Source organism: Danio rerio, chromosome 2, assembly GCF_052040795.2.
Source record: "Danio rerio strain M-AB ecotype USA chromosome 2, GRCz13ab, whole genome shotgun sequence".
Classification (NCBI taxonomy): domain Eukaryota; kingdom Metazoa; phylum Chordata; class Actinopteri; order Cypriniformes; family Danionidae; genus Danio; species Danio rerio.
In genome coordinates, this window is record NC_141022.1 from 34,646,724 (window position 1) to 34,662,533 (window position 15,810).

At 35.9% G+C, this 15,810-nt stretch overlaps 2 protein-coding genes across 9 annotated transcripts in view; one reads left to right on the plus strand and one right to left on the minus strand.

The window, feature by feature from the left end:
* The window catches only part of yes1 (YES proto-oncogene 1, Src family tyrosine kinase), a 262,958-nt gene that overhangs the window by 191,719 nt on the left and 55,429 nt on the right, over positions 1–15,810 (plus strand). The window lies entirely within an intron of this gene.
* adcyap1b (adenylate cyclase activating polypeptide 1b) lies at positions 4,921–10,430 on the minus strand. Of its 2 annotated transcripts, NM_214715.2 has the most exon segments (5): positions 4,921–7,502; positions 8,026–8,130; positions 8,571–8,705; positions 9,594–9,698; positions 10,092–10,430. In NM_214715.2, coding segments are annotated over 4 exon segments (528 nt in total). In that variant the 5' UTR covers position 9,698; positions 10,092–10,430; the 3' UTR covers positions 4,921–7,318.

Below are 15,810 nucleotides of genomic sequence, written 5' to 3' on the forward strand. Positions count from 1 at the left end.
GATGAATCAAAAAATAAAGTGGAGTCAAAGTAGTTTGATTCAAGAACAAAGGCTCTTATATAGCACATTTAGATGAATTAAAAACATTAAGTGTGATCCAAGTAGTTTGATTCATGAAGAAATGACTCTTACTGTATGTAGCGCATCTGTAAGTGAATCCAAAACACAAAGTGGAGTCAAAGTAGTTTGATTCATGAACAAATGACTCTTATACAGCACATTTAGATGAATCAAAAACATAAAGTGGAGTCCAAGTAGTTTGATTAATAAACAGATGACTCATGTAGTGCACCTGTCTTAGTTGTTTTATTTTGGCTAGAATAAAAGCAGTTTTTAAGTTTTTTAAAACCGTTTTAAAGCAAAAATTATTAGCCCCTTTAAGCTATATTTGTTTTGAAAGTCTACAGAACAAACCATTGTTGTACAATAACTTGCCTAATTACCCTAACCTGCCTAATTAACCTAGTTAAGCCTTTAAATGTCACTTTAAGCTTTATAGAAGTGTCTTGAAAAATATCTAGTAAAATATTATTTACTGTCATCATGACAAAGATAAAATAAATCTATTATTAGAAATGAGTTATTAAAACTATTAGGTTTAGAAATGTGTTGAAAAAAATCTTTACTTCGTTAAGCAGAATCTGTGGAAAAAAATAAACTGGGCCATTAATTTAGAGGGGCTAATAATTCTGACTTCAACTGTATATAGGTAGGCATGTATTTTATATTACATAGTCTTAAATTACATATACTATATTATATAGTCTTTCTCAAAGGTAAAATAGACAGTGTGACACAAGTCTTGCTTAATTATAACCAAAATTGAATCAAAAACTTGTGAATCAAATAAGCAAAGTTCTATCAGTCTTCAGTGGCCGCTCAAGACAACCCAATCTCTGTGCTTGAAATAAAGCAAGAGTCTCATAAAAATAAAGTCGTCTCCAACAGCAGCCCCCACTCCCCAATCACCAAGGCCACCGATTTACCTTTAACATATTGGTGTGTGGCTGCAAATTACTCCCTAAGGGAGCGGGTTCAGGTACACACGCACACACACACACACACACACGTGCGGATATGTCACATTTCACAATAGGGGGGCACACAATAGAAATGATCTCTGTGAGCTGGAGGTGGCTGCCAGTCCCAATGAAACCCCCCTTTCGGAAAACCCCCCTTTAGCCCCCACTTCACACCCGTCTACCCAGCAGCCTCTGCAGCTCAGTGTGTGGTGTAAGGGTGCTGCGCTGGAGAACAAGTGCATGGCCAAGATGGAGGATCCCAGCATGAGTCCTGCCTGGCTGTTGTTTTCACAGTGTTAATTGAAGGAAGGAGGGTCTGTTGCTTCCTTCAAGACCCTCACCCAAACAGTTGGTGAACACAGTCTATTCTTGGAGGAGTGGAAGCTGAACGATAAAAAAAAACAATGTGATAGATTTGTTTGTGTTTGATTTTGTGAAGCAGACTTTAAATAGCTGTAACCTTTGGTTAAATATGCTCAAGTTTTATGTTTTGTTATGTATGGATTGTTTTTATATTGTTTTCTATGGCAGTTTTTCCCACTTCCCCTTGCTATGTACTCACCAGCTTGGGTGAATTACTGAGTTGGACCTACTTTTGGCTTCAGATCTGCCTTAATTGTTTGTGGCATATTCAACAAACTGCTGGAAGCATTCCTCTGAGACAGTACCCATGTTGTGATGACAGCATCACAGAGTTGCTGCAGATTTATCAACTGCACATTCAGGATGCAAATCTCAAGTTCATTGCATCACAAAGGTCTGTTGAATTGAGAATAGTTTTGGAAGTTTTGAATTTCATGACATGATGCGTTATACTGCTGGAAGTAGCATCACAAGGTGTACACTGTTGCCATAATGTTTGTGTTTAAACAATGTCTAAAGATACTAAGAACCCAAAGTGAACATAAATAAAATATTTAACGCCAGTAGTAGCAGCCTGAGCTATTAAGATAGAATAGATCCATGTATTTCATTTTGCACCAAATTCCAACTCTGCCATCTAAATGTCACAACAAAAGTAAAGTCTTCAGTTGTCCAATGTTTTAATGCCTGTAGATGTTTTAGTCTGTTCTTCTGCTCCTGTAGCCCACCTGCTTTAAGGTTACCATTTAAAAGTTTTTTGCCATGTAAAGTCTCTTATTCTTAAAAAAAGCATGTGTGTTTGTAAATACAGACCTCTTGGAAATTCTCAAGATTTAATCTATAGTTATCGTGTTTGAGTAAAATGTCATTTTTGTTTTGTTGTGCAAACTACTGATGTCATTTCTTCTAAATTTCACAGAAAAATGTTATTTAGAACATAACATGGCATTTTGGTCAAAACAACAAAAAATTATAATAATTTCACACGTTTATATTAAGTTTTAGGCAACACAATATCAATGTTTTAAGCTTAGAAGAGTTCAGAAATCAGAGCATTAAATTTTAAATCACAGCAAATGAAAAGATTTGGTATTTTGATAAAATTGATCATTTTTAAAAAAAAAAATTAAATTGCAATATTTGTTTATTTTTAATTTGGAAAAACAATTCAGATGCGTATATCATATTTTACTCAAGCATATACCTAATAAACTACATTTCATTCAGACCCATACCTAATAAATCCAAAGTATAATAAATATTCAAGTGGTGTCAACTTTCCCATAGCTATATACATATTGTTTCTTGTAGGTCTGAATACATGGACCATTTACTTTATACTGACCTATTGTTATTTTATAGATAAGCAATTTACAATCTATCCAAAGATTTTTACCTCCATGTGGGTAACTGGATCCAACTTTGCAAACCATTGAAATCTCCCTAAAGTTTTCTTCGAGATACCATCAGACGCCATGTGCATACACTAGTTCACCTACCAGTATACAGTCCTTTGTGGCCTGTTGCTCAGCAACACTTCCCTGATTAAGTTAGCTGACTATGAGAGCAAGGATCCGCCTTCTGCATGGACCACCGGATCAGATCACACTAATGGATCTGGAGCCACACCCTCAGCCCTGGTCCCGTGGGTACAGTTCCCTTTCCAGCCTTTGTCTCAGTCAGAGAGAATGTGTACCAGGGCAACACTACAATTCAACAGGGATGTCTATTTTTATACATGGTACCTTGAGAGTGATCATGGAAACTCAGCTGTTGAATGCTGAAGTGTTCCCAGACTTATGGGATATGGAAGATTTTTGTCCTCTGTGTTTAGATTTATTGTAAAGCTCTCTTAGCTTTGTACATTAATCGGTTCTTAAAATAGTCCTTGTACTCTCTTTCTTTATATGATTTAGTAGGGTAAGTGGAGTTTCCATCATCACCATCGCTCTTTAAGGAGGAGATTCGATGGCTTTTTTTGCAGTGCAATGCAGTGCTTTAGATAGTATGAAATAAACAAGTAACACTTTGGCTGCTCTGAACACAGTTTCACATAAGATTGACTAAGGGCTGCATCCCAGAACAAAATATGACTTGAGTATAGTTGGGCTGCAGGAAACATGGATGGCAGCCCATCTCAAGCTCTCTACTGGCTCAGACAGAACTTTCATTTCTAAACACTTATGCTTATAAGGTGGTCTGGAGTGTTAGCTTTTTTGAAGGTGCATCACACTATACTCTTGAATTTAGTAGACCACTTTTGCAAAAAAAAACTTTCATCGCATTATAGTGTATCGGCTTGTTAAGTCATGACGTATCAGTGACATATGGAATACTGTTTCTGGGTCCAAGTCGCTACTCATTTGAATTGAGAAAATATTTGTTTATGAACACTTTTTAGTCCTATCACACATTAAAGTGTATTTTATATAAAATCATGCTGTACATGTCAGTCTCTGGACTTGCTGCATCACAAACACCAAAATGTTAACAATTTCTAAAAAATGTATCACTTTCTGGCCATCGAATATTATGCATGGATATATTACGATTGTGATTTTCAAAGTATTACAGTGCTTTGTAAACGTTTATTATTACCATTTGATGAGTCTCCCTATTCAGTTTCATAGAGCACTTGAACCCGGAAGCCCCTTCACCTGACGTCACACTTAACAAGCGGATACAGGCTATCCTTTGGAATATAACCCATTGGCATTGTTAGCACCAAATTTAACATCTGTTGACTTTCCCATCACCTTTAAGTAATTTTAATGTTAAAGCAAATAGTCTTTTGTTCAGTGCTCGATCATGCAGTCTATTTGGGCTTCAGGGGACCAGAGTTCAAGTCCCAGGATAGGTATGTTTGCCTTCTCTTTTTTAAATAGTGCTTATTGGCGGTTTTTGGCTTAAAATATGTCAGATTTACCAAAGTCTGATTTTTAAATTGATTTTATTTTATATTTTCAGTGTTTTCTTTTTTTTAAAATACTTACCTTTGCAGATGAATGGGACATCCAGAAATACACAATGTTCAAACTGAATTTATCTTCAATGTCTTCTGAGTCGACTTTTTTTTGGGCAGGAAAACACAAAGTGATCTTCCACCAGCTGTTGTGTTTTTCATGTTTCTTTGGAGCCGTTAGTTTATTTATTGTTATGAAATCTTCTCTATCTTTGTGTACAGTACGAGTTATTTGTTGTGTGTGCGTATGTTTGTTTGTGTGTGTTTGCGTGTGTGTGTTGCTGTCATTTTTACAGTGCGTGGTTTACCGAGCGTCACACTTGATGTAGGTGTGTTAATGTTCTGATTGTTATGAGTGTAATTTAAAGCCGTCACAAGCACTCAGCTCACCCACAGTAATATATGGAGATCTGAATTATACTGATTACACATCTTGAACAGCAGTGGGTTTTGGTCTGTCATTAGTGTCACAGCGTGAGCCTTCCTCGTGTGCTGGTGTGGAGAAAAGCAGCCATGTGGGGAAACTCTAAGGGCTAAAACGGAACGTCCCAAAGATTAGACATCAATTAGAAATTGTGTTGTTTACAAAAATTTATTCATACAAATCTTACAACACTTTTTAACATTTAAAAATGTCACCCCCCTAAGGAGTTATATGTGTTAATATAGGATGATGTCACTTGCTAATAATCACTTGTCACATAGATAATGTTTCAGGTATAGATAAAACGTTCACATTAAGGCTTTCGGCGCTTTCAGAAATGTACACAACAGGCTGTGCTGTGGCCTGGGTTCCATCAGGTTTTCCAGTCGCTGTCAAAGAACCCTCAAGCTATGCAACAAGAAACAACACAAAACCTAGCTAGGCTTCATGGACCTTGAGCTACAATGAGTAGAGCTAAACAGAAACACGTGCTTGCCACATTTACACACATTCATCAGCTTGAACAATCCAGACAATTAATACTTTAACCATGTACACCACTTCAGTAATAGATTTGATCACAATATATGCTGGCCATGCTTTTCAGCTCTAATTAAAGAATCATTTTTGAAACCAAGTTTCCAAAGAAAAGCAAAGATGGAGTTTGTGAAATGGAACCTAATAGTTTGCAGCATCGTAGGGCCACTAAAATTGCCATCCGTAATAAGTGGCGATTTTTTTTTTTATCATAAGTTGTCACAAGGCACCTAAGCCAAAACCCATATCATCTTTCATAACATCATTATGTTCACGCACGCATTCACTCGCCCACCCACCTCCCGCCCTTCCAACACACACGCTCCTCGCATAACACTCTCAGAGACGCATCCATACTCACATAAAGCCTGGGGGACAATGCCAAATTGAAGAAAGATTGATTTCATGCCTGGGACAAAGGTTTACATATTGAATTAGTGAAGGAATAAAGCCTGATTTCCATATCGGGAGAAATATACTGAATTCAATACAGGCTTAACCAAAATATATGATAAAAAAACAAAAGGACAAACAATAAATGATTCTGCAACGTCCCTCCCTAAGGGTGATGGGGTGTAGTGTATCTCAATCTATACATGCAAGAAAACTCTTCAACGTGCAATAACGAATATGACAATGGTCATGCTGAAGGACCTCCCCATTCCCTCACTCATCAGCACCAATTACAGACAAGCATTAGCGCACTTGATTTTTTTTTTCGAGATCTGTGATGAGTTGATAAATGAAATCGTTAAGCACACTTTGTCCTACCCCAGCAGAATTAAGGAGCGCTTGCACCAATGAAGAAGGTTTTAAGATCAAGCTATGAACGTGAGGATATCATCCTCCACATTAATTTCTTCACTGGCACGGAGAAATTTACAAAAGTAACGACGTTGGATGATCATCATGTCAGCTAACGACTTGATATTGATTTAGTCTACCTGCAGAAAGCACATACCAAAGCATTCACAGCTTCTGCATTACAGTAAGGCATAAAAGATCTGGTTTTAAAAAATGACGCAAAGGCATGCAAAGAACCGACACGCCAATTCCACAACACATTTTTAAAGCTCAATGGAGCATGCATTTGAATATGAGGGCTCCAAATCGACTCCTAAAGGACTCCTGCTTTCTCAGAGGTGGATCTAGTGTCTTCTAATTGAGGGTGCGATACAATGAGCTTGGGAACATTGAACTAGATGGACATGCATGTATACAGTATACGTATACCATGCACTGAGATGATGAAGAAAAAAGTAACATTAGAAAGAAAGGGGGGAAAAAACATCAGTACTACAGTTACTCCAGTGACATTTTTCCCAGTCAGGCATACTGGATACTGGCTTCAATCACAAACACAGGCAGGACAGTAACATTCCATCTGGAGAAGACAGGTGATTCAAAATACAGTTCACAAATAAACGGGCTTTGAAAGAGGGAATCGTGCCAGCTACTTTTCATCCCTCTCCCTATCCCCCTTTTTAAGGGGGAGTCACAACAGTTGAATCAGCCCTGCACTTTACAGAGTATGTTCAGTACATCCCTGGGCAGACTTTGGATAAAATAAGACTCTATTCTTAGCAGATTACAAAAATAAGTATAACATTCAGAACTTTGATTGTCTTTTTAAAATCTATTTATTTTCTGCATATGATGATGAATTTGAAAAGATATCAGGCGCATAACGTTCAAGGTGCAAATTTTTTTCTTCATTTTTTTTTCTCCTGATGGTTTTTTTGTTCTCTTTTTTTTCTCAACATATATAGCTATATACATGAAACTTAACGATTGGTCCACAAAGTATAACTGTGCGGTTTCAAGTGCTTTTGTACAAAAAGAAAAACAATGTTATTAGTAAAATATTCATTTTAATGGCTTTACTTCATACATAAATACATGTTTAAAGAACACAGGCGCGATCCACTGATTAATCAGTTATATCAGAATGACTTTGATCTTAGGACTGAATGTACACATGAAGGGGCAGTTGGGGCAGTTTTGTCAGCGCTACAAATAAGCAAATCGACGTCCTTTGTTTTTAACTCTCTGTCTGTACCTTCTTCCCAGGACGGCTGCTAAATACTTCTTGACGGCCATCTGTTTTCGGTAGCGACTGTAAATGTCGGTGAAGATCCCATCCGAATGCCTTTTTGATAGTGGTTCCGATTCGTCCTCCTCGCTGCTTCCTCCGCTGCAAATATAGGAACTATTATTAGGCTACCGGCTGCCACAGAAAAAATGTGTTAACAGGTTTCATTATAGCTTACACGCTTTTAATAATAAAACACAAATCTTTTTAATTCCGTTTTCACTAAAACGATTCTAAGCATCCAAGCATTTATTCGATAATATCACAACGAATTATAGTAGAAATCGAAACCAGATCCAGCAGACAAGCCTCATAAATTATGTATGTTGGAAATTAAATGTATTCTGACGCATTGGCTCTCGACATTTTTCCCCGTCTTTCAATATGCAACATTTTCGTGTGAGCACAAACAATTAGAAATAACTTTTGATTTTATTGTCTATCATCTACGAATAGTTCCCCATGAAATCCCACGCCCATGCGAGCTCACAGACAAAGACACAAGAAGTCGGGAAAAATAAAGACAAGGGAAAGTCAAGACAAGACAATGAGAAATCATCTCCACTGAAAATAGGAGGGGGAAAACAAAGATGACGGCAGGTAAACGCTTAAAAAATGCCCTTACCCTACGCGAACTGCCATCAGAGAATGCAGATATTTTCGTGCTGATAACTGAACCAGGATGTCCCTCAAGGCTCTATCTAATAATCCATCTGCATGCCTTTCCGTTCTGAGATAAAACGCCAAACACATGGTATCAGTGATGAAATGCCACAGAACACGTTTGTTACAAAGTATTCACCCTGATTTTATTTAATTCTTCTCTCGTTAAACGCGTAATATAGTGTTACTTCAGCTTCCCCTGAAAATCTGCCAATCGTTTCGTCTGCCTGTCGCTCTATCTATCTATCTATCTATCTATCTATCTATCTATCTATCTATCTATCTATCTATCTATCTATCTATCTATCTATCTATCTATCTATCTATCTATCTATCTATCTATCTATCTTTAATAGACACTTGATGCAAATATCAGCAGCAACAATAACAGAAAAAAGCAAAGGAAAAAAAGCTGGGAAACAAAAGGAATAGACATAGCGGAACAACATAAACTAAACATAATGACACTGATTCTAATATACAGCGAAGTGATATGAAATATTGTACCTTTTCTCTGGCGGATAGTATAGCGTGTATAGGTCATCCGTAAGAGATGGAGGACTTCGTATAGCAATTTGATCAGTGCCAAAAGCCAGGTCGCTTAACGAGTTTCCGTCTTCATCAAATACATCGTTGTCTAGTCTGGAATTAAAAAAAAGATTGATGCAGTTCATAAATCACAATTTAATAACCAGTTAAGTTCAGATAAAAATAGCATATTAAAAAATCTAGATAAATTGCTAAATTAATTCCTTTGCTTTACGAAAAGATATTATAATAACTATAAAAATATAAAAATAAATAGTGAAAATGCCTCATGCTTAGCTAATTTATAGATCTAATTGTTCTAAAATAAACAGTTTAATCAAGGCTAAATGAATATAATATTATATCATATTATATTTGGATGCGCCCTTCGCAGTAAAACAATAAATAAATAAATATGACAAAGCTCACTATATTTGCCCAAACAATATTTTATGGTGTCTGTGGAAACGTACTAGTTAGCTAGAAATAACCAAATACATCTGACATTATAATCTTTTAATCATCAGTAAATTCACACAACAAAAGGGTCCCGCACTGAGCATTCTCATTCGTTTTTTCTTCGGTTTGTACAGTGACGCCACTGTACCGTCATCTTACGGGCCACCCGTTACATTCATTGGTTTCTCATTTTCATACAAGCTACACTGCATCTGCCTGTCCCGATGGAGAAATTCCTTCTTAGCGATGCGAACGCCCTCCCACATTGCGCTTGCACTGTAGCCTTGCGTGAACACTCAGGGGGAAATCTCGTTGGGTTTGTTACTGTTTGAAGTCTACATAATTATTCAACAAAGCCTATTTTATTCCCATCTAAAAAAGAAATTATGCTATTTAAGAAATAATAATTATTAAAAATATATACATTTTGCGCACTTACAATATTCGATTTTGGAGTAGGATATTTAGGCTGTAAATAAGTCTCTTTTTCGTTTCAACATGAAATGAAACCACGAATCGTTGAGCAGAAAGGCATAAACCTACCTCATCTTGGGAAAAGTCATCCCAATAGGCGTGCAGTAGGCGCTGTAGTGCATCATGATTCCGTAGATGATCAACGCTAAAGTCGCTTTACTAGATCTGGCCATGCTGTAAAGATACAAGAAAGTTAAATGAATAACTTAAAAATATAACACACTCATTTAGAGTAGTCCAAATGATTTCTTTTTAATCATTGATTTATCCGACGCCTATATAGCGCTTGTTTTACAGTAATACGCAAAGAACTTTTGTTAAGAAAGCCTAAAAAATCCAGAAAGGCAAAACTGATACTTTGTTACTCATATTTTCCTCTCGTAAGATGATCTGAAAAGTTTAAAGATTGCCATGCATGCGCAACAGAATCCTTCTCCCGGTGTGGCAAACGATAAAAGCGGCTGATAATCTTTTAGAAAAAACAAAATCCAGTTGCTCTCGCGTCTTCGTATCACAATTCCTTGGTTTAAACCGAATAAAAACGCCTTTTCCCTGGGTTTAACCTACCTATTGCAGAGTAGGTAGATAGAAATGCTGTTGGATGCGACTCGGGTGCGGCTGTGATTGTGTGAGAGAGATAGAGATCTTCCTCACAGCACCTCTTCCCTGAAGCGCCACCGTCCTTTGCTTCTGTGCTCGTCGGTTCAACCCCTTCACTTTTATACAATAACCAATATAAACAAAATCACTTTCGCAAACAAAACCTCGATGAAATCAGCAGCACTCGTTTGTCTACATATCCTTTTACAAAACTTTTTTTTCTGCCGTGCTCCGATTACCACGGATTTTTATCCATGAATAGGGAGTCTTGCCTTTTTTTCAATAAGTCACATTAAGTATGCCACAGACGTCATCAACCCTTCCTCCCGGGATATAATAGTACAGTTCCTTCCTCATCGATGAACGAGTCACACACACATACACCTCAAATGGAACTTTCCTCTAAACGTAATTTCGGGAGAAAGGACATTTTGCAACTTTTTTCAACTTGACATGACAATGTGACTGCCAATTAGGATCACCGGTCCATGGGTTGTGTCGAGGTCCCAAACCACATCAGTCACTCCACACTGACACTCAGGCACTGCAATGATGGGGCAATAGAGGGTGGACACGACAAACAAAAAGTGCCTTGTTCAATAACGCCACATTTGTCACGGGGTCACGTCTTCGAGAGCTGTCCACCACTGCGGTTCTGAAATAGCTTAGTTTATATGTAACGCTACCTCATATAGCTTATATATTTTTTTGCTCGTGTTATATTCTGAATTCTGCCCTGACAATAATGTATACTTTTATTTTAAGAAACAATTAATAACAGATTCAATTATTTATTTTGGTCTCATATGCGTCATGGCTTTTTTTTTTGTAAACGGAAATTACTGCATCTGTGGAATATATATATTTATTTTCAGGATGACACATCTGTATTTCTTCCACTTATAACATAAAGTTTAATATAAGTATTTTAATCAAGTAGAATACGTGGATTTGTCAAGGTTTTATGAGCAGAGTAGATCCCAAGTGTATTCACTGGCCTGTCCGCACACATATGACGAAGTTTGGAGTCGTGCACGACCATAGCTTTGCTATGAATTAATTCATGCTTACGATCAGTGAACTCTGACGTCGTATGACGAAACTATAAGTCACCGCTTGGTATGTATACTCACTCATTTCGTACACAGTGCGTGATTTATTTTAACAATGAATCTGAGCCTGGGTTCAAGATCATCTCAGGTCTGTTTTTACTTCAATACTGCCACCAAGTGTTCCAGTTCACACACTACGTATAAATGCGTATTGCCAAAGTTGATTTCAGATGTCCGGATCATCTGTCTGCGTCTTTTAGCCTTGGTTTTATGTAAACTTGTCTATAATAAAATACGTTTGGTGTGAACGCTAATGAAGTGATATAATGCGACAGTAGGCTATGCTTTGTCGATACAGACCTACATTATGTCTTCTGAAACGTGCTGTTGCTATAGTTACCGCACGAGTTATGTGCAAAAGACTTTAATTTTAAAATCTTTATAACTAGTGATTAGCGAAACATTTGAAAAAGATGTTCAAAGATGTGGTCACTGAAACTTTAGATCTATGTTGCTGTATGAGTAAGTTATGCTTAAATTGTGCTATTACGTTTGGGTTTGGTTGAAACGGGGTTAAACATCTGTTGTTTTTTTTTCTTTCTTTTACCTGATTATTGAATTTATTTAACCCTTGCTCATCGTTATAAATAGATTAACAAAAAGTAATGTATATATATATATATATATATGTACTAACAGGCTTTAGTTTTGTTGGCAAGGCTTCAGAAATGTAACCGTTCATTCATTTTCTTTTCGGCTTAGTCCCTTTATTAATCTGGGGTCACTACAGCAGAATGAACCACCAACATTTCCAGCATATGTTTTTATGCAGCAGATATTCTTCCAGCTGCAACCCATCACTAGGAAACATCCATACACACTCATTCACACACATACACACTATGGACAATGCCTTATGGGCTATCGACAATAATGCACTATGGACAATAAAAGCCTACCCAATTCACTTGTGGGGGGAAACTGGAGTAGCCGGAGGAAACTGATGCAAACAGAACATGCAAACTCCACAGAAATGCCAACTGACCCAGCTGAGGCTCGAACCAGTGACGTTCTTGCTGTGAGGTGAACGTGCTACTCACTGCGCCACCGTGCAGCCAAAGTGTAACCATGTAAAAAAATAAATAATATATACATATATATATGTGTGTGTATATATATATATATATACACACACACACACACACACACACACACACAAATAAACACTTTTTCAAACCAAAATTTATTAAAATTTTACTATATAATATACTGAGAATTTTTTGTTTATTTTTATTTGACAGAATAAAGTAGTTTCATTGAACTATTCAAAACCCTTGTGTACTGTTCAAATTTACCCTTTCATTATGTTGGTGGCTGTTTTTGCCCCATTGACTTCCATTATAATAACATTTTTTGACAGCAAAGCCATGACACCATTTAATCATGCATTCTTGAATGTTTGTGGTTTTCCCTTTTGAGGAAAGGGGAAAATGTGTAATGCTTTTTAGATTTTCTCAACAGATAAGTGCGCAAACACACACTATAGTCAATAATGAATAGAATATATTTAATAGAAGGCAGAAAGTATGATTTTTTTGCACTGAAACTAGTGATCAACAGTATAAACAACACTTTTACCCCCTCCCAACAAGGAAAACCCAACAAGAATGCATGATGTTGTCATGGCTCTGTAATCAAGAAATGTCATTATAATGGAAGTCAATGGGGCAAAAACAGCCACCAACATTACCAAAGAGTAGTACATTTTCCCATATTGTATTGTTGAATTAAAAATTAAAATAATTTTCCACAAAATATGTCAAAACAAGATTTGTCACCAAAATTAATTTCATTTGCTGAAGCACAGAGAAGGTTGTGGTCAAAAAAGACTCAGCCCAAGGCTTAATAAACCAAAATGTGCTTAGCTTTTATTATATAAAAAATAATAAATGCAGATTTGTTTTGAAAATATATTAAGTTTTTTGACAGACATTTTTGTTTTTTATGGAATTTTGTTTTTTTTAATTGATGCACAAAAGTTAAGCATAATATTGCATTTGAAATTTAAACCCCACTGAACTGAACTTCAACTCTGAAAACCTGACTGACACGGTTTCAATTTACTAGAACGTCTATGTTCAGCTGCTTTGACACAATCTACATTTTAAAAGCACTATAGAAATAAAGATGAACTGAATATTATTCCACAATAAACCCAGTTTCACTTTTGTCCTATAGTCTGTTAGTTATGTGCCTATTTCTTAAGAGGTTTTAAAATAAAGTATTTTAAGTTTACATACAGTAAATGGTGTGAAAATGCTACTGTAAATGAAGTCAATGAGAAATACAGGAACACATGCTTATTACTGACAGTTTGTGTGAGTCAAGATGAGGGAATATGTACAGTAAAGCTATTAAGTTACTTCCTCTGGGTCCTGCTGTAAGCAGTGATATGACTGTACATTTGTCAAGTTGAGTGCAAGTATTGATGTCCCTAATTACAGTGGGAGGAAGTCGTTGTTTCGTCACGTATTCGTCTCTCGTGTCACTGCACATGGTGGTAATTTAAATTTCCGACTGGTGGTTTATGGTTTCCTCTATGGGTGAACATGAACTCTCTATGACGCAAATATACAGCAGATACACCTACTGCGTTCAAGCTACCTTAACCCTAGCAGTTTAAATATGCCCATGTTGTTGCACAATGTCAGAAATGATTATTTTATATACATTAATTATTAAACTGAGCTGTGTGCACACATGTGTAAGCTGTGTAACATATATGGCACGCGCGCACACACACACACACAAACACACACACACGCACACACTTCAGCTGGCAAGGTGACAAGAGGTTCAGACTTGTTAAAGTCCAATGCAACAGTTTTACAGAGCCTTTACCTTTACTAGAGTAATAAGGCTGTAGTGCTACCAACCTCCACATGATGTCAGTATTGACCAGTGAAATCCACTTTTAGCATAAGACTTTAAATGGACTGAACATTTTTTCTGAATATGTTTTTTGGAGGGCATCTGCTGTGAAAAACATATGCTTTATTTGTTGGTGACCCCAGACAAGCAAAGGGACTAAGCTGAAGGAAAATGAATAAAATATGTCTGTATATGGTCAGATACATTTTAGGAGAGTTGCTTTATTTGCATACTATGTATTTGGCAATTCTGTAATCAAGGATTAAGCTCAATGCTGGAAATAGGATACAAACTTTAATTTGTTACTGATTACAAATAATTTGATGTACTTTTTATGTAAAGTTCTGATTTTGGCAACGTTTAGATTACTTGTGACATAACTTTCTTGCTTATATACAATACACATCAAAGGTTTGGGGTCAGTAGGATGTTCTAAATGTTTTAGAATAAGCTTCTCCTGCTCACCAGGGCTGCATTTATTTAATCAAAAATACAGAACAATTTGTAAAATTGTAAAATGTTATTTGCACTATATAATAACTGTTCAGAAGTAGTTTCTAACTTAATTTAATAATTTATTCCAGTGATTTTATTTTCAGCTTTATTAACACAGTCTTCAGAGTCACATGATCCTTCATAAATCACTTTAATTTGAATTATTATTATTATTAATAATATCATCATTATTAATGGTAATAGTAATAAAAGCAATAATGGCTAGAGTAATAATTTAATTTGAAATTACATACAATAAGCATTTGTTTAAATTTCGAATAAATATTTAACAATTTATAAAAAATTTTTAATTTAATAAATGTCGCCTTGATGAACAGAATAATTTTCTTTAAAAAAAAAAAATAGAAAAAAAAGGACCCAACACTTTTGACCGGTTGTGTGTGTAAATTTATATATATATATATATATATATATATATATATATATATATATATATATATATATATATATATATAATATTATTATTATTTTTATTTATTTATTTATTTATTTATTACTTATCTCCTCAACATCCAAAATAGTTCACAAAAGACATTTACATGGCAATTGTATATTGTTACTGTTTAAGCTAAACAATATTTTTAAACATTTTTGAAGGGTGGAGGGGCAGGGGCGAATCAATAAATAATGAGCAATTTACTGCCGATGTGTGAATCATTTGTAATCAGTTAATGCTTTCAAGGGCGATACGGTGGTTAAGTGGTTAGCACTGTCACCTCAAAGCAGGAAGATTGCTGATTTGAGTCCCGACTGGGCCAGTTAGGATTTCTGTGTGGAGTTTGCACATTCTCACTGTGTTTGCATGGGTTTCCTCCAGGTGTTCCGGTTTCATGCGCTACAGGTGAATTGGGTAAACAAAATTAGCCATATTGTGTGTGAATGTGAGTGTGTATGGTTTTTTCCTAGTATTAGGTTGCGGCTGGAAGGGCATCTGCTGTGTAAAACATAAGCCGGAATAGTTGACGGTTCATTCCGCTGTAGCAACCTAAGAAATGGAAAATAAGCCAAAGGAAAATAATTGAATAATGCCTAAAAGTAGCTGTATCAGATGAATTTTAAATTTTAATAAAAATACTATATTTTTGGAATCAGATTATTTAATCCAGATAATAAGTTATATCTATAGCTTAAATGTAGACATTTTATATTTGTACATTATATATGTACATTGCATATACATTCAAAGT